General features: G+C 38.6%; 1 protein-coding gene across 1 annotated transcript in view; it reads left to right on the top strand.

Moving 5' to 3' along the window:
* The window catches only part of LOC137386112 (nucleoprotein TPR-like), a 58,184-nt gene that overhangs the window by 30,548 nt on the left and 5,178 nt on the right, over window positions 1-22,458 (top strand). Inside the window, exons 20-40 of the mRNA XM_068072812.1 lie at window positions 316-421; window positions 551-700; window positions 917-1,149; window positions 4,001-4,153; window positions 4,749-4,859; window positions 8,267-8,400; window positions 9,276-9,525; window positions 10,544-10,728; window positions 10,843-10,947; window positions 11,088-11,208; window positions 11,682-11,802; window positions 12,770-12,915; window positions 13,048-13,234; window positions 13,598-13,697; window positions 13,779-14,227; window positions 14,707-15,165; window positions 16,463-16,587; window positions 16,933-16,992; window positions 20,406-20,669; window positions 20,771-20,815; window positions 21,911-22,112. Coding sequence (XP_067928913.1) covers window positions 316-421; window positions 551-700; window positions 917-1,149; window positions 4,001-4,153; window positions 4,749-4,859; window positions 8,267-8,400; window positions 9,276-9,525; window positions 10,544-10,728; window positions 10,843-10,947; window positions 11,088-11,208; window positions 11,682-11,802; window positions 12,770-12,915; window positions 13,048-13,234; window positions 13,598-13,697; window positions 13,779-14,227; window positions 14,707-15,165; window positions 16,463-16,587; window positions 16,933-16,992; window positions 20,406-20,669; window positions 20,771-20,815; window positions 21,911-22,112 — 3,706 coding nt within the window. The remainder of the gene's footprint in view (window positions 1-315; window positions 422-550; window positions 701-916; window positions 1,150-4,000; window positions 4,154-4,748; window positions 4,860-8,266; window positions 8,401-9,275; window positions 9,526-10,543; window positions 10,729-10,842; window positions 10,948-11,087; window positions 11,209-11,681; window positions 11,803-12,769; window positions 12,916-13,047; window positions 13,235-13,597; window positions 13,698-13,778; window positions 14,228-14,706; window positions 15,166-16,462; window positions 16,588-16,932; window positions 16,993-20,405; window positions 20,670-20,770; window positions 20,816-21,910; window positions 22,113-22,458) is intronic.

Raw genomic sequence — 22,458 nt, 5'->3', positions numbered from 1 at the left:
CGGTTAGATGTCCCATCTAAACATGCATGAGTTGGGTCATGCATGTTGGGTCGCAGCAAAGAGCTCTAACTACGATAGTAAACAAACTTACCTGATTATTGAACAAGGATCTTTGGTGAAATTACATCGATTATATTGTCCCGAGCATCGATATATTAGTTATGCAAGATTCTCTTCAAACGTTATGTCAATCACTAAAAAGTTTTTATCTCAAATTTTACAAGATTATTCCCGCCTCATGTTTGACTCTTTCTGCAAGTTATTTGTGTCATGGTTTTATTAAATCTTTAATGTCTGGTTACTTTGTTGATTTAGATGCCGGTTATTGGAGAAGATGAACAGGTATCAAAGGAAAGGCACTCGGCTGAGACAGATGTCGGTCACTCGCAAGACCTACAGCACGCCAACTCCAAAATTCAAGGTAGCGATATCTTAGCTTCATTTTTTATTATTGTACATGCAGTAATAATACTCAAAAACTAGTGGTCACTAGCAATGATACATAACTAGTGATGATATATAACTATTATTGATATGTAACATTTTGCAGCATTAGAAGACCAGCTGCGTTTGAGTAGCGAGGCGTGTGATGAATACAAAACTGTTGCTGACAAGTTGGAGCTGACACTGAGGGAGCAGGCAACTGCTAGTCAGAAGATGCAGGAGAGTTTAGAGCTGAAGAATAATCAGCTACATGAAGGTGAAAGCGATAGCCTTAGCGTTAGCTTTATGAATTGCGTTGCTATATTCAGCTGCGGTTCACTTATAGGGATTTTATCCTCTTCGCACACGCCATGACCAGGTAAAACAGTTGACGTTTGAATCAGACTTTGACGAGTTAAGAACAAAACCTACTCTAGATTAGAGTACCTGAAGTTTGTAGAAATACTATAATGTGCAAATTTTGGCTACGCAGATGTGGACAGGTTAACGACGAGAGTAAAAGACCTCACGCACCGATATGACACAACTTTTGAGGAAAAATGCATCGTGGAAACTGAGTTTGCTGAAATGAAGACACATCTTACATCGAAACTGTCTGACTTGGAGGCAAACCTCAGCGTTTATAAGGAAAAGCTGGAAAGCAAGGAAAGGGTAGAAGCTCAGGCTCGTGCTGACCTTCAGCACGCATCAGCCCTCAACGAGGAGGTTTGTGTATTATTTTGTGCTAAAAAGGTGCTTCTGGCTGCTTTTATTCTATGTGCGCAGATTATAAATTTATAAATAGTTAGTTGTTTAGTTGTACCTGCAAACTATTGCAGTAACTTTCTTGCTTTTCTTGCTTTGTGGAGCCAACAGTAAACGGTTAAAATAATTTTACGAGTTCAAAGATACTTTAAAAATAGACAGGTTTCACAGCCTTTTGGGACAATTTCAATTGTGGAATTCTCAGCCCTTACAGGGTCATTTTTACTTCTAAAAGCCATCGTTTAAACCCTTTGAAATGGCTTAAATTATATTGATTTCTCTTCTGCCAATGTTTTGTAAAAAATACTGCTACATCTACATCACCTAGGATTTCACATGTAACAGATACCATGTATAACCTTGCCCAGTCATGCAACAAATTAGCACTTTGGTCTAAATAATTTTTAGGGGAATTTACCCTAGTGACATGATTGGCTATGCGCATGCTGAAGCCATGCGCATAGCCAATAGTTGTGCGATGATGAAACCTTATTATGTCACTTAGAAAATGTGAAAAATATGATAATTTAATCATCTATAATCTGAACATCTCATTACTTATAATGAACCAAGTATTACTCAAATACAAATAGGAAAACTTTCAACTTTTGTGCTGATTTAGCCAAGAAAAGCAACCCATCAGTTTAATTATTTCACTAGCACCATTACGCAGTGCTACCAAAATAGGAGAAGCCAAAAAGAGGTGTCATTTGAAAGAAAGCCGGGAGAGATTTGTCAAGTCATATCAACCACAATAGAAGCTCATGAAGCAAAACAGTACCAGAGCAGATAAGAACATGTAATACACTGATATGTGTAAAATAAGGGAGCTGATGTCAATGTGTGACCAGGGCAAATAAGAACCTGTAATACACTGATATGTGTGAAATAAGGGAGCTGATGTCAATGTGTGACCAGGGGAGATAAGAACATGTAATACACTGATATGTGTGAAATAAGGGAGCTGATGTCAATGTGTGAACAGGGCAGATAAGAACATGTAATACACTGATATGTGTAAAATAAGGGAGCTGATGTCAATGTGTGACCAGGGCAAATAAGAACCTGTAATACACTGATATGTGTGAAATAAGGGAACTGATGTCAATGTGTGACCAGGGCAGATAAGAACATGTAATACACTGATATGTGTAAAATAAGGGAACTGATGTCAATGTGTGACCAGGGCAGATAAGAACCTGTAATACACTGATATGCGTAAAATAAGGGAGCTGATGTCAGTGTGTGACTAGGGCAGATAAGAACATGTAATACACTGATATGTGTGAAATAAGGGAGCTGATGTCAATGTGTGACCAGGGCAGATAAGAACATGTAATACACTGATATGTGTGAAATAAGGGAGCTGATGTCAATGTGTGACCAGGGCAGATAAGAACATGTAATACACTGATATGTGTAAAATAAGGGAGCTGATGTCAATGTGTGAACAGGGCAGATAAGAACATGTAATACACTGATATGCGTAAAATAAGGGAGCTGATGTCAATGTGTGACCAGGGCAGATAAGAACCTGTAATACACTGATATGCGTAAAATAAGGGAGCTGATGTCAATGTGTGAACAGGGCAGATAAGAACATGTAATACACTGATATGTGTAAAATAAGGGAACTGATGTCAATGAGTGACCAGGGCAGATAAGAACATGTAATACACTGATATGTGTAAAATAAGGGAGCTGATGTCAATGTGTGACCAGGGCAGATAAGAACATGTAATACACTGATATGTGTAAAATAAGGGAACTGATGTCAATGTGTGACCAGGGCAGATAAGAACCTGTAATACACTGATATGCGTAAAATAAGGGAGCTGATGTCAGTGTGTGACTAGGGCAGATAAGAACATGTAATACACCGATATTTTTAAAATAATGGAATTCTGAATCAGCATATCTCATTAGTGCAGTCATAAGCCTCTCCAAACTGTTATGTAATTGGCTACAATGTTCTGATTTGACCAATCATGCATGCTGGTAAAAAGAGAAACATTGGTTAGCGCCTGTTTATTGGTAATATAGTGCAGGAAGCTATGACTAATAGCAGCACCTTTCTAGTGTAGATACATGAAGTCGTATCAATTGTTTCAGCTAGTCATTTTAATACCTGTTTCTGCACAAAATATTCTGGTGTCCACAGATAGCTAGTCATGTCACTCATGTTATTTTTGATAATTATTTAAGCTATACTGCTATTTCATCTTTACTGACCTTTTTTGTGCGAATTTCAAGGTTATTCATTCTGAAAAAGGGTTGTCTGAGAGGAAGTAAGAAGACTTTCCCTCAGTATTCCTTTTCAAGGTTCTACAAATGTTAGTTAAATCATGAAAAAGGGTTGCGTAATACTGAGAAAACAGTTGAGTTGTTTAAATGAGCAGAAATGGGATAAGAGCAACTTGACGATATTAATATTAACAAGCATGAATATGACCAGAGGTTAAATTTGTGGCATTGCACAGATACTAATTTTCTTTTCAGTGTAGCAGTTATAAGGTGTAGTTATGTACAATACATGGTTGTCGGATAGAGATCAGTGACTATCGAACATATATTTTAAAGATATTCAAACAGTACATGCGATGTTTTGCACTGGTTGTCCTAGTGTAAGAGCTGATAACTCCCAAATTTATTTTTGAGAGCTGTTAAATTCGTCTATTGACTGCGTTTAAAATATAATTTTTTAAGATTGAGATTTGTTGTTTTGCTTTTTGAGCTCAGGTGCTATTTTATCGCGTATGAGCTAATATCTCTCTCCCTAACTCTGAGGCCTCTAGTTTTTACCTCATTACAGCTAACACGTCAAGGCCAGGCTGAATTGGAGCGCTCTTCAAAGCTCTTAGAAGAAGTAAGTAGCATAAAGGAAGAGAGGGATTCTTTGACAAGAAAGCTGCAAGAGCTTGAGAGCGATGTGATGAAAGTCGAACTGCAGTTGCAGTCAAATCACGTAAGTCAAATCTCTAGCTGTACTAGCTGCCAATGTATTAGAGTTTCCCCGATTTTAATATTGAGATAGGTATCGGTGCCGATATGGTGTTAAGTATCTGAATTGGTATCGGCCGATCTTTTCTTAAAAATCGGACACGCTTTGACTTATAGCCGGCATTTTGAAAATTTTTTAGCTGATCCGACGAGAAGGATCGAGCGATGCTGTTCCCATAAGTTCGGCACACTAGTATCTCAGGGTATTACTGCATGGTGTAGCTGGCTATGCGCTGAAAATTGGGCATTGAATATCTGGTTTTGCAGATTCTCAAAATGATACATTAGCATGTGTACAAAAATACTATTGTGATCTGCAAATTCTGCAGCAAGACATATCTTTATAAATTTGACTGAATAAGAAACACCTGTTATAACTATAATCAATAACCAAATTACGTTACTCATAAGCATTATTAGCTCCACCTAATACACTGTGTCTACGCATACATCTAGTCCATTCTAAGTAAAGATATCTTTCAGCGAAATCTAACTCAGCGGACCCTGAGTGCTCATTTGCTAGTTGTTATGTTTAGTTGAATAGAATGTCATCGCTGTAGGCATCCTTTGAAGCAAGGGAGAAAGACTACAAGACATCCTTACAGTCACTCGAGCAGGAGCTCAGTAATGAAAAGGGGCAGACAAGACGACTCCATGAACAGATTGAATACGTAAGTTGGTCGGTACTATCAGTGGTTGGTAGATTTAACTGTTATCAGGCTCTATGGACTCGCAGTTCTCGGTTGATGAGACTGTTAATATTTTATGTATTCAGCTTTACTGCAACTTTGGTTACAACTTCCATCCTGTAAATTTTATTGATCTTTGAATAGAAATCAATATCAAACACTGAAATTCCTCAGAATTACTAAGATATTTGTATCACCTGAAATAATACATTATTCAGAGATACTTCTATTTAGAAATAGCATTATTTGAATGTCTTGTGATGAAAACTTGTTTTCAACGAATTAGGCTATACTAGTGCTGGATAACGATTCGAGTCCATTCGGTTTTTCGATAGTTATTCTCTCCCGGTTCATCGATTCAGAAGGAGAAGACAACTGCGTATGAACAGAATTTTACATCACGATTCGATTCAGTGTTTGCGCATGCCCACGCAGCAGCTTCCTAAACAAAGTTTCGTGAGAGCATCGATCGGTCAGCAAATGTGTTTAGAGTTTTTTTTTCATCCAAATTGTAGCAATAGTCTTGACTCTTGCCAAATTAACTCATGTGATGTTTTGTAGTTAAGAGACTCATATTTGTAATATCTTGTTATGGTATTAATCTTCATTGATTGTATTTGTCCCGAGCATATTGTAATTTTTTATGTATATTTATTCAATTGTTTTTAAATTAATTAATTTGATTTTGATTCATTAAATTTTAAAGAGGATAACATTTTTCAAATCCTATTGGTTAATTAATATTAATATAATTGAAAATGACACCATTACTTGAACATATTTTGCAAATATTAATTAATGTATATACTCAATTATAGGACGCACTTTTTTGACCTGAAAATCAGCCTACATTTCACCTGCGTTTTATAATCGCAACATACCACGAGGGGCCATGTGTTTCTATGAAGCAGCACCGATTATCAGGCCACTGCTATACCATATACCATGTATACGAGAGGGGAATGGACACTCGGTAGACGGAAGACAATCGCGGCGATTTTAACTGTTTTTAACTCCACTTATTGCTCGCAAAAATGTCTTCAGTCAACAAACGTAAGCGATCTGCATACGACGCATCTTTCAAACTGAAAGTTGTTCAATACGCTAAAACTTGTAACAACAATCATAAGACTGCTGCTGAGTTTGGAATTTCTGAAAAACAAGTCAGAGACTGGCGAAAAATCAAACTTGAATTACTTGAAATGCCACGTCACAAAAAAGCCCGTAGGGGTCTCCAAACTTCATTTCTTAATTAAGAAAATGAGCTGAAAAACTGGATTCTCAATCTTCGTCAAGAGGGTTATATTGTTACCCGCTCAGCAATCCGTCTGAAAGCCAAGGAGTTGATAGCAGATCCCAGTTTCAAAGCATCAGCTGGCTGGTGTACTCGCTTCATGTGTAGACAAAAATTAACAATTCGTCAAAAAACCAAAATCTGTCAAAAATTACCTGCTGATCTCGATGACAAAATCACGTCTTTCCAGAGATTTGTCATAAAACTCCGTCAAACTCATAACTATCCTCTCAGCCGGATTGGGAACATGGACGAAACACTAATGTTCTTTGATCTACCCAGTAACAGAACTGTTGATAGCTGTGGAACCAAAACTGTAACTATCAAAACCACAGGACATGAACGAACCCACTTTACCACTGTTCTTTCTTGCATGGCTGACGGAACCAAATTACCACCCATGGTAATTTTCAAACGAAAAACCATCCCCAAGGAGAAATTCCCACCAGGTGTCATCATCCATGTACACACGAAAGGCTGGATGGATGAGAACGGCATGCTCCTATGGCTGCAGAAGGTCTGGGCTCGACGACCAAATGGGGGACTCCAAAATAAACGCAGCTTACTCGTTTGGGCCATGTTCAGGGCCCACCTTGTAGATCGAGTCAAACAACGTGTAACCAGAGGCTACAACACTGATTTAGCTGTAATTCCAGGCGGCCTCGCCTCAGTGCTCCAACCGTTAGACGTATCCCTCAACCACCCCATCAAATGCAGAGTTCGTGACCAGTGGACCAGATGGATGTCATCCAGTGCAGCCGAACTCACTATTTCTGGAAACTTCAAACGTCCCTCTCTCTCTACTGTCGTCACCTGGGTCAAGACTGCTTGGGATTCCATTGAAGCGCCGATGATCGAAAAATCCTTCAAGAAATGTTCTATCAGTAACAACCTCGACGGAACAGAAGACGACATCCTCTGGACTGATCAAGTGAACGACACCAATGAAGACACTGATGACGAAAATGAAATCTATGACGACATACTCACCGAGGAACAAGCCAAGAAACTCCTTGAAGATTCATCTGATGAAGAAGAATTCCACGGCTTTTGAAAATAAACATTTGTCACTTTATTATGTATACACTTACTTGTAAAAAATGCAATGAATTACATATTTCTATGTCTGAGTGAGGTGATAAATAAATGGAATTATGTTTTTATTTCACGTTTTCGTAGCTTTTTATTATTGAGTCAAACAGACGCCTTTATAAGGAAGATTAAGAATGATTGCTCACTTCCAAGATATAGTCACGTTACTGACAAAAAAATAACAACCAGATTCGTTTTCAAAAGATTTATTCATGACAAACAAAAACAACACAAAAAACAGCGCATGTGAAAAGATTTATTGATTCAATTACAAAATTGATTGCCGGCAGACTTCAGTTGAATTCACTCCAGCGTTAAAACTTACCTGTCAGTCAGTCAACTGAGCCCTAAAAGTGTGAAAACAATCGATTGATCGTGCAAAAATTTCACTTGTGAAGAGATCAATTGAAGTGCGTCCTATACTTGAATTACCCTTTATTCTCAATAATTGGCTGAAATTTATGCTGCGTCTTATACTAGGGTACGTCCTATAATTGAGTATATACGGTATTAGTTTACTATTTATTAATAAATATACAAATCTCGGTTCGATGCAGTTCATAATGCCCATATGAGTAAACCGAAGTAACAAATGAAGATTCGGTTTCATTCGGTTTTCAGGAGAAAACAACTCTGAAATTGAATGCATAGTGCAGGTAGACATCGAACAGATCTAGGCTATACAGTAAACTATAAATTATTGGCTCTTGTAGACGTTTCATTTGTTAGATGTTTATTGTGTCATTTGGAGATTATTATTCTGTAGCGCAAACAACTCCGTGTTTCAAATTTGTTGGCTTATGGGAATGCAAGCTTATTCCATATATTTAAAAAACCCATATTGAAAGTGCACCAGTGCATGAAACTTAATAAAGATATTCTGATGTTGTTATCATTTCTCATGAACATGCGGCGTAGTTTCAGAGGAAATAAATGCCTTATAATATTTTCTGTCAAGCGTATTACTCACTTTTTTATTTCCTGCATTAATGTTTTTTTGCAGTTCTCACGCAAGCATGTTAATGAGACTGCTGGCACTTCTGATGAGGCGGAAGGAGTGTCAGAAGAACGGCACTCTGCCAGTCTGTTTGAGTTGGTGAAGATTCTGCGTTCTGACAAAGAATTGTATGAGAGAAAGTAAGAAGCTTTTTCCTTACTTTTCTATTAAGCGGTTCTAGAAACAGTTAAATTATGGAAAAGGATTGTGCACTGAGGCTAGCGTTTCAATTACTGCTATTAAATAGTCTTTGACCGGCTGCTCTATAAATCCAGAGCACCTGAATTTATTAGAAATATTCATCTGGCATTGCGACAATGGCAAAGGTGTTTGACTCTCCCGCTTTTTCTCTTTACCCATATTTACATAAAATAGCAATTTTTGTGACTGAGAAATCATCATTTTTTGTCGGAATGATCTGTTATCAATATTGAAAGGCTACGTATGCAGCTTATTGTTTCGTTGTAAACTCCGTGTGCAATCGCTAAGGTTTTCTATGGGCGAAATATTCTTGTTGAAAAATACATTGGTAAGAGCTACTATTAAGGCAAATGTTTAAAAACAATTGAAAATGGTTTAGGAAAATGCTATTTGGTATTTAACAGGGTATTATAAATTGCTGTATCAAAATTGTTTCAGTGACAAATGTCACCCATTATGCGCTGTATCTTGTTATTTTTGGCCCAAAAAGTAACAAGATACAGCACATTTTATCTTTACCTTCCTTAACACCCGAATACTTTCAAACCTCGAGTTTGGTCACACATACACTCATTCACTGGCAGTCATTAACAAACTTCTTCTGTGGAATTCATCAATCAGTGTCTCACCTGTTCAGAGTCATCAGTCAGTGTCACCTGTTCAGAGTCATCAGTCATGATTTATATAGGATTAGTGACCTAAGTACTAACATTTATGCTAGTAGTTTACAGTTGGGCTTTATAGTTTATCTGTATAGTTACAGTCCTAAAGTTGATGTTGCTAACAACATTGATGAAAAAATCTTCTGTTTTAGGTTAGATGTTGCTTTGGCAGAGTCGAAAAGATTACAGGCGAAGGTTACATTTACAGAAGGAGAGCTAAATTTAGCTCGTGGAGAGCTGGCAGGCGAGAGATCACAGGCCAGTATAGACATGCAAACAAAAGCTCAGCACGCGGAGCTCCTACGTAAAATCGAACAAATAAATGTGCTTACTGAAAGCAACAGAATGCTCAGGCAGGAGAAGGACAGCCTGCAGCCTAAGATTGACAGACTAGAGAAGGAGGTAATTTAGTAGAACTAGGCTTGCAACAAAATTCACATTACAGTTATTTGATATGAAAAGATTCATCATGTCTTATTCTGTTGTGTTGTAGGTGTAAAGTATGTGGAACTGTGATTACAAGCTCTTAAAAGCTCACAAACGAACAGTTAGTCGCAGCTACACGAGACCGCCGTAGTTTGGATTCGCTTTCCAAAACGACTCAAATGTGACGTAGTTGTGGTAGATGGTTTCTGTTTACATTTTCATGCAACCTTATTCGTCAAAATATTTTCACAAATATACTTCACGCATTCAATAAAACCATTTCTATTGTTCTTACGGGTCTGTTTTATCGTCATTGTAATGCTGTCACTTTTAGCAGTGATATCTTATAACTTACCGTAAAAATTTGTTTAATTTTTTAGCCTTAGCTTGAAGGAGTACATATCATTGTCTGATAATCATGACGAGCCTGTTGGTCATTTGTGATAATCAAAAAGCGCTGCAGAAATTATTTGCGAAGTATTGGGTCACATGATCAGATTACGACTTACCGATTAGACCAAACCGAAACAAAACTGTAAAGTAGCGAGCATCTATATTTGATACGGGGTCTTTGGTAAACCCGAAGTGTTAGTCATAAACTAGTGCTACGATAAGTTTTATATTGAGCTTTTTATTGACCTTTCAATTCACGGGAGAACATCACGTGACAAGACAATAACCAAACTGTCATGACTATGTCAGACAAATAATAAGATTCCAATCTACGGCGGCTTTTCGTTTTTGAGCTTTTAAGAGCTTGTAATCACATTTCCACATATTTGGCACCTACAAAACAACAGAGTAAGACATGGTGAATCTTTTGATACCAAATAACTGTAATGTGAATTTTGTTCCAAGTCAATCTTTAAGTCATCATTTAGTTTGTCTGAGTGCTCGTTCTATTAACTTGTGATATCGCTAATATGGGTTGAGCGGGAAAAAAATTGTACTTTGTGAGTGCATTATCATTCAGACTCGAAATCAATTTTTTTAGGTGTTGGAGCTGCAGACATCGTTGTCTTCACTGGAGAGCAAGTCTGCCCAATTGACTATGTTTAACCAGAATCTTGAGGGGGAGAAAGTGTCTTTGCAAAAGACTGTTGAGCACTGGAAACAACGGTCCAGCATGCTTGTCGAAAAACACAATCGTGAAAAAGCGGATGAATCGACAAAACATGGGTAAAATGTGTTTTTTTTAGCAGATGCATAAACAGATGCTGTAAAGGTTTGGAGTTATTTTTTAATTTATGGCGGTATGTTTGCTTACAATCGTTTTACAATCTCATTTTTTAGGGCAGAGATAGAGCAGATGAAGAAATCGGCTGCAAGTGCCGCGGCACAAATACAAAGGCTCAATAATGAGGTTGGCAAGCTCAAAGCCTCCATAACTTCTGCCGAGTAAGTTGAAATCTCTTAACAAAATATGGATGTGTTGCGTTCACTTACTCGTGTATACCTCGCTGCCTTTCCTCATTGATTTATGTAGCACTTGGCAAACGTTTCACACCAGCCATATGCTTGTTTATCGGTTGTCACAGGGAGGAGAAAGAAAAGCTTAACAGTGTTATGACCGAACTACAGAATAAACTTTCAGAGGCTGATGCTGCCAGTACGAAGCACAAGGAAGAAGTCACCAAAAAGGATTCAATGATCAATGAAGTGTGTATCTATCGTGCTTTGCTTTCATAGCTTTAGCCATTACCTCTCCTACTTTCCGATTTACTCCTATTCCGATATGCCCCTTTTTAGGGAGTTGATAACTCTTGCAAGGCATGTGTAATATTTTACAGATTTCTTCTTCATATGAACAGAAGCTACATTTTGTCATTTTTCACTAGACTTCATATTAAATTATGTCATGTCTATTCTCTCGGTGGAAGATTTGGTCAGCGCTCACTAAAAATAGCCTACTTATAATCATTTTCATAGCTATAATGACATAGGAATTCTTGGAGAATGAATACGCACACTATTTAGTTGTAGTCATTATTGTATAATTATAGTGGGCAGGTAAATCCTTTGCCCCTGAAATTGACAGGCATTTTATAGGTTACTTAGCGAGTACTCTGTAGTAGTAGAAATACTCATTGCTCATACTCATTTAACTCAGTTAATGTAATTCTCTTGTACAGCTTAAGAGACTGGGCAGAAGCTACAAGAACAAATATACCAAACTGCTGGATGAGAGCAAAGCTCTGACAGCCTCAGAGGAAGCTAAGACCACCACTGGAAGCGCTCTTCCCAGCACATCTGGTTGGTTCCACGCATACAAACAGGAGAGGTTTTTTAACCTGCAGTTGATGAGGATCCATTTATATGAATCTTATTAAGCTGCTGATAGTATTATTATTATTCTATCACCATCATGTTACCCGTAGCATCTGTCAACTCAACATAAATTTACTATTACGTTACCCGTAGCATCTGTCAACTCGACATACATTTACCATTATGTTACCCGTAGCATCGGTCAACTCGACATACATTTACCATTGTGGGACCCCATTAGATCAGGTAGGTCTACTTCAGCCTAGCTAACAGAAGATCATTATGTCATATGAGCTGGTTGGCGACAGTGTGTCATAGTGGCTCCTGAGTAGGTGACAGTGTGTCATAGTGGCTCCTAAGTAGGTGACAGTGTGTCATAGTTGCTCCTTAGTAGTTGACAGTACGTCATAGCGGCTCTTGGGTAGGTGACAGTGTGTCATAGTGGCTCCTGAGTAGGTGACAGTGTGTCATAGTGGCTCCTGAGTAGGTGACAGTGTGTCATATTGGCTCCTTAGTAGTTGACAGTGTGTCATAGTGGCTTCTGAGTAGGTGACAGTGTGTCATAGTTGCTCCTGAGTAGGTGACAGTGTGTCATATTGGCTCCTTAGTAGTTGACAGTGTGTCATAGTGGCTTCTGAGTAGGTGACAGTGTGTCATAGTTGCTCCTGAGTAGGTGACAGTGTGTCATAGTGGCTCCTTAGTAAATGACAGTGTGTTATAGTGGCTCCTGAGTAATTGACAGTGTGTCATAGTTGTTCCTGAGTAGTTGACAGAGTGTCATAGTGGCTCCTTAGTATTTGACAGTGTGTCATAGTGGCGCTTTAGTATTTGAGAGTGTGTCATAGTGGATCCTTAGTAGGTGACAGTGTGTCATAGTGGCTCCTGAGTAGTTGACAGAGTGATAGAAGTAGGTGATAGAAACGTAATAACATTTATTGTAAATATTTTACAGATGGAGCAAAGCTACAAACAGAATTGGCAACCCTGAAAGAGACAGTTACTGCTCAAGATGAGGAGATTAGCTCCTTGAAGGCAAATGTGGAGCAATTGAAATCACAGGCTAAAGAAAGCCAAGAACAACTTGAGCATGTTCAGCAGGTTTGACACCATCTCAAAGAAACTTTAGATGTTGTCATGTCGCAGTTTTTTTCTACTTTTTGTAGTCTCAATTTATATTCTTTGCTTAATTATGAAAACTTTAGCCTTGTTATGTCATTGAGCAATTTACAGGAATTGGCAATGGAAAAGGATAATTATAGCAAAGCTTCTGCAGAACTGAAGGACGTAACGCATAAGCATACAACACTCAAAGAGTTTGTGGGCAAAAGTTTAAAGCCTAAAGTTCAAAAGCAAAAGGACGATATTGAGAAAAAGCAAAAGGAGATATCTGCAATTCAATTAGCAAAGCAAGAGTTAGGTAATCCATTTAATAGTATTACTTAATGGCTGGGGCTGCATCCACTTTCAACCTGTTCCATTTTGTTTGTTCTTACAAAGTTGACCAGTGACTGCCATGGTTGCAGTCACGTGTTACACATGTCACACGTGACTGCCATGGTTGCAGTCATGTGTTACACATGTCACACGCTACACATGTCACACGCTACACATGTCACACGCTACACATGTCACACGCTACAGATGTCACACGCTACACATGTCACACGCTACACATGTCACACGCTACACATGTCACACGCTACACATGTCACATGGTTACATGTTTTTGTTTTCTTGTTCTGAAATGTTCGATGTTCACTCTCTATTTGTGGTCTTTTAGAACTTCAATTAGAAGAGTCACAAGCCAAGTTGTTTAGTTTAATTGGAGACAAGTCTGTCAGTGGACCCTCTGGAGGTCAGACCGGCCACACCACAGGAAGGTAAGTATTAACTGCTGTTTTATACACACTTTCTATTTTTTTGCCTATGCTGTTCTTCCTTATGCACTCTGCATATTTCAGTACTGAAACTAAAAGGTCACAAGTGCGAACCATTGAAGTGCGACCTATGTCACAGCCTCCTAAACAGCCAACTGCTACTGTCATGCCTACACCGAATCAAAGTGAACCACAGGAAGCTGTAGTTCTACCTACAACTAGTCAGGTTGAACCACAGGAAGCTGTAGTTTTACCCACAACTAGCCAGGTTGAACCACAGGAAGCTGTAGTTTTACCTACAACCAGCCAGGTTGAACCACAGGAAGCTCTAGTTTTACCTACAACCAGCCAGAGTGAACCACAGGAAGCTCTGGTTTTACCTACAACCAGCCAGAGTGAACCACAGGAGGCTCTAGTTTTACCTACAACGAGCCAGAGTGAACCACAAGAAGCACTGGTTTTACCTACAACTAACCTAAGCGAACTTCAGGAAGCTGTAGTTGAACCGCAAGAACTTTCAACTGTTCATGAAGGTAAATGCTTTTCTTTTTCGTAACATGTTTTTTCTTTTTCGTTTTTCTTTTTTTTCGGTAACAAATGCATCGTGCTATCAGAAATCATAATTTTGGATTTTTCAACTGCCATGTACACGTCTCTATATTTGTAGTGTTTTTCAATGTAACTTATTACCCATTGTACTGATATTTTTGCCTTGTTTTTGTAACTCGGTTTGTCTACAGTTGAGTCGTTCTTATATTGGAAACATTCTGCTTCAATCTTTTGGTTTCCACTTAAGTACCTCCGCTGAAGATGCCTTTAACTCGCTTATCGCTGTTCCATAATAAACCCTTGAAATTTTTCTCTCGTAAAGTTAATAATAAGTTAAAATACATCAAATATGTAAACTTGTTTCAACCCTAAATATGTTTGACGCATCACAAGCATGTTCAAGCCTAACTTCGCTAGTTGCGTGTTCTGACTTCGCATTACATTTTATTTTTGGATAATTTAGAGCCTATGGTTGGAATCGTTTCTCCTACTTCCATTGCCTCACCAAGCTCCAATGCGATATCAACAAGTGGTTCAGACGGATATCCTGTTACTCAACTGGTTGGTTCCACTCACTCGCCAGTACAGATGGCCACTTCTTCTACACCAATGGTCAGTGCAGCTTCAAGGCTCTCAGTGCAGCCCCTTTCTCCACAGGCTTCTCACACATCAGTTGTTTCCCCTCAAACTAATGCTACATCTTTGGAGTCTACAGATATGCCACCAGCTGGCTCAACTTCTTCCATTGTTCCTTTTGTAAACACTGCTTCACCGTTATCTAATGCTGTCACCACCTCAGCAGCTCCTCTACTCTCTCACGTTGCCGCAGTCGTAGCATCTCAGAGTGCCGCTCTCAGTGGCAGTGATGTGCCAGATACAGAAGACCGAAGCAGATACTCTTCTCTGGCAACTAGCAGCACACGTGAGTCGATACTAATTTCAATAATTGCTATTCTTTTTCATTTGAATTTGGCTGGCAATTAGGTTGAACTGGCTTCACGAGGAATGTCACATAGGATCTGCTGGCCTTTGTAAAAATGAAGACGAGTCTATTATTGAAATAGTGTTTGTTTTTGTTGTTTCTATTTTTTCTTGTTAACCAACAACCAAGATGTCTCCTTGCTAACCCACAGCCCGCAATTAGGTATCTCCTTGTTAAAACACATCTAGGGTGTCGCCTTGTTAAAACACATTCAGGGTGTCTCCTTGTTAAAACACATTCAGGGTATCTCCTTATTGAAACACATTCAGGGTATCTTCTTGTTGAAACACATTTAGGGTATCTCCTTGTTGAAACACATTCAGGGTATCTCCTTGTTTAAACACATTCAGGGTATCTCCTTGTTAAAACACATTCAGGGTGTCTCCTTGTTAAAACACATTCAGGGTGTCTCCTTGTTAAAACACATTCAGGGTATCTCCTTATTGAAACACATTCAGGGTATCTTCTTGTTGAAACACATTCAGGGTATCTCCTTGTTGAAACACATTCAGGGTATCTCCTTGTTTAAACACATTCAGGGTATCTCCTTGTTGAAACACATCCAGGGTATCTCCTTGTTTAAACACATTCAGGGTATCTCCTTATTGAAACACATTCAGGGTATCTTCTTGTTGAAACACATTCAGGGTATCTCCTCGTTGAAACACATTCAGGGTATCTTCTTGTTGAAACACATCCAGGGTATCTCCTTGTTGAAACACATTCAGGGTATCTCCTTGTTGAAACACATTCAGGGTATCTCCTTGTTGAAACACATTCAGGGTATCTCCTTGTTGAAACACATCCAGGGTATTACCTTGTTCAAACACATGTAGGGTATCACCTTGTTGAAACACATTCAGGGTATCTCCTTGTTAAAACACATTCAGGGTGTCTCCTTGTTAAAACACATTCAGGATATCATCTTGTTGAAACACATTCAGGGTATCTCCTTATTGAAACACATTCAGGGTATCTTCTTGTTGGAACACATTCAGGGTATCCCCTTGTTGAAACACACTCAGGGTATCTCCTTGTTTAAACACATTCAGGGTATCTTCTTGTTGAAACACATTCAGGGTATCTCCTTGTTGAAACACATTCAGGGTATCTCCTTGTTGAAACACATCCAGGGTATCTCCTTGTTGAAACACATCCATGGTATCACCTTGTTCAAACACATGTAGGGTATGTGTCTGCTTGTTAATTAACAGCCTTTTCTTTGGCTGACTGACAGATGTGGAAGGTACAGATGGCCATCCTAGAGTAAGTAATGAGGCTGAAGTGAGCAGAGGTAAAAGGAGCAGAGATGAGTATGAGGCCGATGAGGAAAGTGATCCACCCATAGTTAAGCGCTCGAAGGTCTGTAATAGATATCACCTAACTTGTTAAACTTTTTGGTGTGATTGACTGTTCATTGATAGGTGATTAAATTGTGTGTGGTGGTCCCGAAAGAACCCATTACTTTGCATGCGCGCTTATTTATATAGCCTTTTCGTGTTGGTTATATATGAGTGTTAGTTCAGATATGTGCTTTGAAATAGTTCACAGTTGCTAATATTCTTGTCTCTTTTTTATTTTGTGTAAGTGAAAGGTATAGCCTCGCCATATTCGCTTTACGGTTATTCTGTAAATGAGATTTTCAACTTTACCAATTCTCTGGTATGTTATCCTTTTTACTTGTTTACGATTAGTTTTTATATTCAGGAGGAAGAAAGCACCCAAGAAGCAGAAGATCAAACTTCGCAAAGCATCAACACTTTGCAAGTATGCCCTTCGTGTATACATGAACTTATCATATACAGTCATACTTCGACTTACGAGCTTAATGCGTTCAGAGACTGAGCTCATATGTCAATTTACTCGCATGTTGGTGCAATTTATTTATATATAGAACAATTAAATATATATTGATTGGTTTCCATACTCTAAAAAAATGCAAATAAAACACTGAAAACAAGATATTGTAACAGAAAGAACATGTTGGTTATTGTCCTAACTTACCACATGCTTTCAAAAAGCAACAAATAAAAAATAATGCAAGGAAATGTGATTAATTAAAATGTAAAATTAAATACATGCAATAGCAGCTAACGCTAGCATTTGCCAAAAAGGGGGATATAAGTTATCCTTCATTACAACAGTTGACTTTGATAAATTTGGATTTTATCAAAGTCTTAAAAGACAAACTTAGAAGCAAACCTAAAAGCAAACTTTAATTTTTAAAATTAAAATTTCTTCGGCCTTCATAGTTTTAAGTTTCTTGCTGGTTAGCTAATTTTTCCTTTGTTTCGCTTTCACAACTAGCCGGCCGTTTTAAGATAAACCTATATAAGGACGTTTGCCTTTGTCGCCCTTTCAACATGTTGCGATTAGGATGAACACAGGTGTCGTCACAAAGGGTTAATGCACGACCATTAGCCAACTTGTCCGAATGTTTATAGTTTTGATAGATAGCCCCAGCCTTTTCACATAGCATCGTTTCAGTTACGCTGTCACTGGCCAATTGTTTATCTTTTATCTAATGCCTGAGCAGTCTCTTCATCAGCGGTCGCGAAGATCGCTGCGCCGTTTAGAAACTATGGTTAGTCCTTTTGCGAACTAAATGCCCTGAATATAATTCTTCTGTTTAATAATTGCGGATGTATTTCTGTCATATTGCTGAGCTAGCTCAATCACGCATACACATTTCCCATATTTTTCAATAATTTTCCGTTTAATATCAATTGTTATCATTTGCTTTTTCTTTCCATTATCTTTCATTTTACTGGCAAACTTTCGGTCTACGCACAGTACTTTTAATTCACAAAATTCTGCTCTGAAAATCGCGCACAAAAAACATGGTGCAAAAGTATAACCTGAGCAGTTGAAAATTACAGAGTGATGCTGTTCTCATAAAACGCCTCCGTCATACTTGGCAACTGACTCACGTGCTCGTATCTCAAACATGGCTCGTATGTTAGTGCTAAAACTTGCTTAAAAGCTAGCTCGTATCTCAAGTTTCTCGTGCGTTGGAGCACTCGTATGTTGAAGTATTACTGTATACATGTATGCGCTAGTTCATTTCCTTTACTACTCTGTCTTACATACCACTCTGTCTTACATACCACTCCGTCTTATATACCACTCCGTCTTATATACCACTCCGTCTCACACACCACTCCGCTCACACACCACTTCGTCTCACACGCCATTCCGTCTTACATACCACTCCGTCTCACATACCACTCCGTCTTACATACCACTCCGTTTTACATACCACTCCGTCTCGCATATCACTCCGTCTCGCATACCACTCCGTCTCGCATACCACTCCGTCTTACATACCACTCCGTCTCGCATACCACTCCGTCTCGCATACCACTCCGTCTCGCATACCACTCCGTCTCGCATACCACTCCGTCTCGCATACCACTCCGTCTCGCATACCACTCCGTCTTACATACCACTTCGTCTCGCATACCACTTCGTCTCGCATACCACTTCGTCTCGCATACCACTTCGTCTCGCATACCACTTCGTCTTATATACCACTTCGTCTGACACACCACTTCGTCCCGCATACCAGTTCGTCTCGCATACCATTCCGTTTTGCATACCACTACGTCTCGCATACCACTCCGTCTTGCATACCACTCCGTCTTACATACCACTCCGTCTCGCATACCACTCCGTCTCGCATACCACTCCGTCTCGCATACCATTCCGTCTCGCATACCACTCCATCTTATATACTAGATATGCCCTGATTCTAAATTCATCAGCCGATTCAGATACCGATCCGATATACCGATCCTTATTGAAAAATATTCTAATTCAGATAACGATTCAGATCTTGTGTTGCATAAGCCTGGTTCCCATATGCGTCGCAAAGCACTGGCGACAGCACCGCAGGCTATTAGCGGGGAAATGGGAACCTACGCGCCAGGTACCAGCGGCAACGCAATACTTTAGCGCTGTTCAAATTTCGCAAAAGACCGCAGGCAAAATCTTCCCGAAATGCATTGTACGGGTGAAGGTCACCATCATAGTAACGGCGTGGCGAGCGAACATTTTATTTGAATACGCGATTATGTTTAGCGATGCAGCTTTTATGTGAACAGATGCCGCCGAGCCTAACGTCACAAACGTTTTGATCGATATGGGAACCCAGGCTTTAGATAGTTCATTTTATTATGCAAATAGAAACATGGTGCAAAAAAATATAACTATTGTATTTATTTGTTTGTATTTATAGCGAAAATATATATACATATTCACATACTGACATACCGTGCATGTAGTAACAAAACAGTCCATGTTTCTTGTAATTTGTAAATAAAGGTAATTACTGTTAGTGGTACAGTTCTCTCTCTGATAATGAAGCCTCTCTTCTATTGCTGGATGAACTGCTGCGCCTGTACATGTTTAGAGCAAATCAACGTCTCTTTTAATCACCATTAGTGATTCAATTCTCTCAGTAAGAAGTATCTTTTTTCTATCACTACCAATGTAGCCAGTCGTACTGAAGGGGGACTCATTTGACACAGATGATGGAGGACAGGTTAAATAATGATAATCCACTGTGGTTACCGTTTTTTATACGATACATTTTATCGTCAGGATCAAGAGAGTGATAGATAACTTTATGCATCGACTGTTCAAATTACTTTCGTAATGCTAGTAAATAGAAATATTACACTGCATTCTTGTTTCCTGTCTTTGTTATCTTTTTCGTGATTGGCTGCAATAAATCCTTTCGCTGTAATTGGGAAATACCACACTTTGTGATTATGTCCTGACTAAAGCAAAAAGGTTCCTCAGCTGTGTTGATCAGGCTATAGACATGAAATAAATTGTATGACAGGCTCTAAATTCATTAGGTAAAAGTGAGGAGCTTGCAGCTGATGATTTTTTTTATTAGTGTAGCAGGCTAAAATACGGTTTCTGCTATATAGTTGATCTGTAAAAAGTATCGAAATTCTCAGATTTTTCGAAAACATCGCACGATACCGATTCAAATACTTAACACCCATATTGGCGCCAATTCCGATACCAAAATCGAGGCAACTCTATTATATACCACTCTGTCTCACATACCACTCCGTCTTATATACCACCCCGTCTCACATATCACTCCGTTTTACGTACCGATTGCATGCATTTTCAATGTTAGTTTCCTCTGCCATTGTTTCTTTCAGGAAGATTTCGTTACACATGAATACGGATCAGAGTCACTGCCCAGCTCAAGCATCCCTCACCTCAAACTGACATCTGCTCCAGCACCAGAACTATCTGAGCATCACACCGAACAACTCGGTGAAGAATTACATGACACTTCTGCGATCGCTGGTTTTGCTAAGAATGTTCCTAGTTCAAATGAGCAGGTGGCAGACCGTAGCACAGCTGAGGCAGATGTCATTGTCATTGTGTCAAGTGACGAGGACGAAGCGGAGCCAATGCAGGTAAATGTAGCCACATTTATTGTCTCATAGTTGATTGCAACACGTCTTTCCATATATTAGAATGCATAAAATGTCTAATATCTGTACATTTTATATTCCAGAATCGTCAAGAGTTGAGAAATACTGCGATGGAGGACCGTAGTGAGGTATGCATCTCTTTTCTGAGAACAGCTGTGGCATTTATAAGAAGATTGATTTAGCAGGGCCGAGTCTGTCAATAATGCTGCTAGAGACAAGCGGCTACAAAGGAATATAATGATACAAGAGATTCAATATTATAATAGATACAATGTTAAGAGAAACAAAACTGTTACAAGAGACAGTGTGATAAAAGTGACACATGATACAGGCGGTACATTATGATATAGGCAACACGTTACGACACCGTTGACACATTTGATACGAGTGACACGTTTTAATAATGTGACATATTATGATACAAGTGACATGTTTGTAAACTAATGACATATTATGATAAAAGTGACATATTATGATACAAGTGGCATCTTATGATACAAGTGACATCTTATGATACAAGTGACATCTTATGATACAAGTGACATATGATACGAGTGACATCTTAAGATACAAGTGACATCTTATGATACGAGTGACATCTTATGATACAAGTGACATATTATGATACAAGTGACATATTATGATACAAGTGACATCTTATGATACAAGTGACATCTTATGATACAAGTGACATTATGATACAAGTGACATCTTATGATACAAGTGACATCTTATGATACAAGTGACATCTTATGATACAAGTGACATCTTATGATACAAGCGACATCTTTTGATACAAGCGACATCTTATGATACAAGCGACATCTTTTGATACAAGCGACATCTTTTGATACAAGCGACATCTTATGATACAAGCGACATTTTATGATACATTGTATTTAAGAAAAAAATGGCAGCTGTATAACAAAATCAAGCAAGCAAGTCAATTGTAATGTATGTGTATTTGTACATGAGTATAGAACAAGCGTATACGTTTAAGAAGTACTTTTAGTAGCTCTGTTATTTAAGTTATTCGCCTTTAGACCAGTATTACTCCTAGAGTCATCTACAAACCTTATGTTGCTGTTTGAGGTGTATGTTGGTTTCTTTCCATCAGCGTGGAATAACAGATAGCGCGTTATAAATATCAATTCCTCGATCTCACTTTGCAGTCTTGTCTTTGCAAATACAGATTGCGCTATACTAGCTTTCTTATACTTCAGTCCGAAATGGAACCCTCTACCGAGGGTGAAGATTCAAACTCCGAGTACGAGGAAGAGCAAGATGTGCAAGGTGAAGGGCTGGCCTCGGAAGAAGAAGATGGAGGTGAAGGAATCGGGCTAGAAGAAGAAGAAGCCTACGAAGAGGAAGATGATGATGGAAGCAGTGATATTATAACGATCGATGAGCAATCCTCCAACGTTGGTGTGTAGTAATACACGCTTCTCTTAAACCTTTACTAGCCTGTCCGGATACCTTTGAAAAATAGTCAGCAGCTGTTCTCCAACGCAGAGCTGTGCGTACAATCATTTGTAACGCATTTGCACGTGTTAAACGTTATAAAGAAATAGTTTGTTCAAAAATGTAAAAATTTGAATTTGCAGAATTAAAAAATATCTTCAATTTTTATGTGTTATTCAGACACTATTATATTTAAGAAAAATGTTTACGTGTCTATAGATAAATTTTTAAAAAAACAATAGTGTTATATGGTTCACTTAGGGCTAATCACTTAAAAGCTTGAAATATAATCTGATGGAACAGCAAGATA

The sequence above is a fragment of the Watersipora subatra genome, chromosome 1 (assembly GCF_963576615.1).
Source record: "Watersipora subatra chromosome 1, tzWatSuba1.1, whole genome shotgun sequence".
Taxonomy (NCBI): Eukaryota; Metazoa; Bryozoa; class Gymnolaemata; order Cheilostomatida; family Watersiporidae; genus Watersipora; species Watersipora subatra.
Note: the sequence above shows the minus strand (reverse complement) of the source record. Positions and strands in the feature narration are given on the sequence as shown.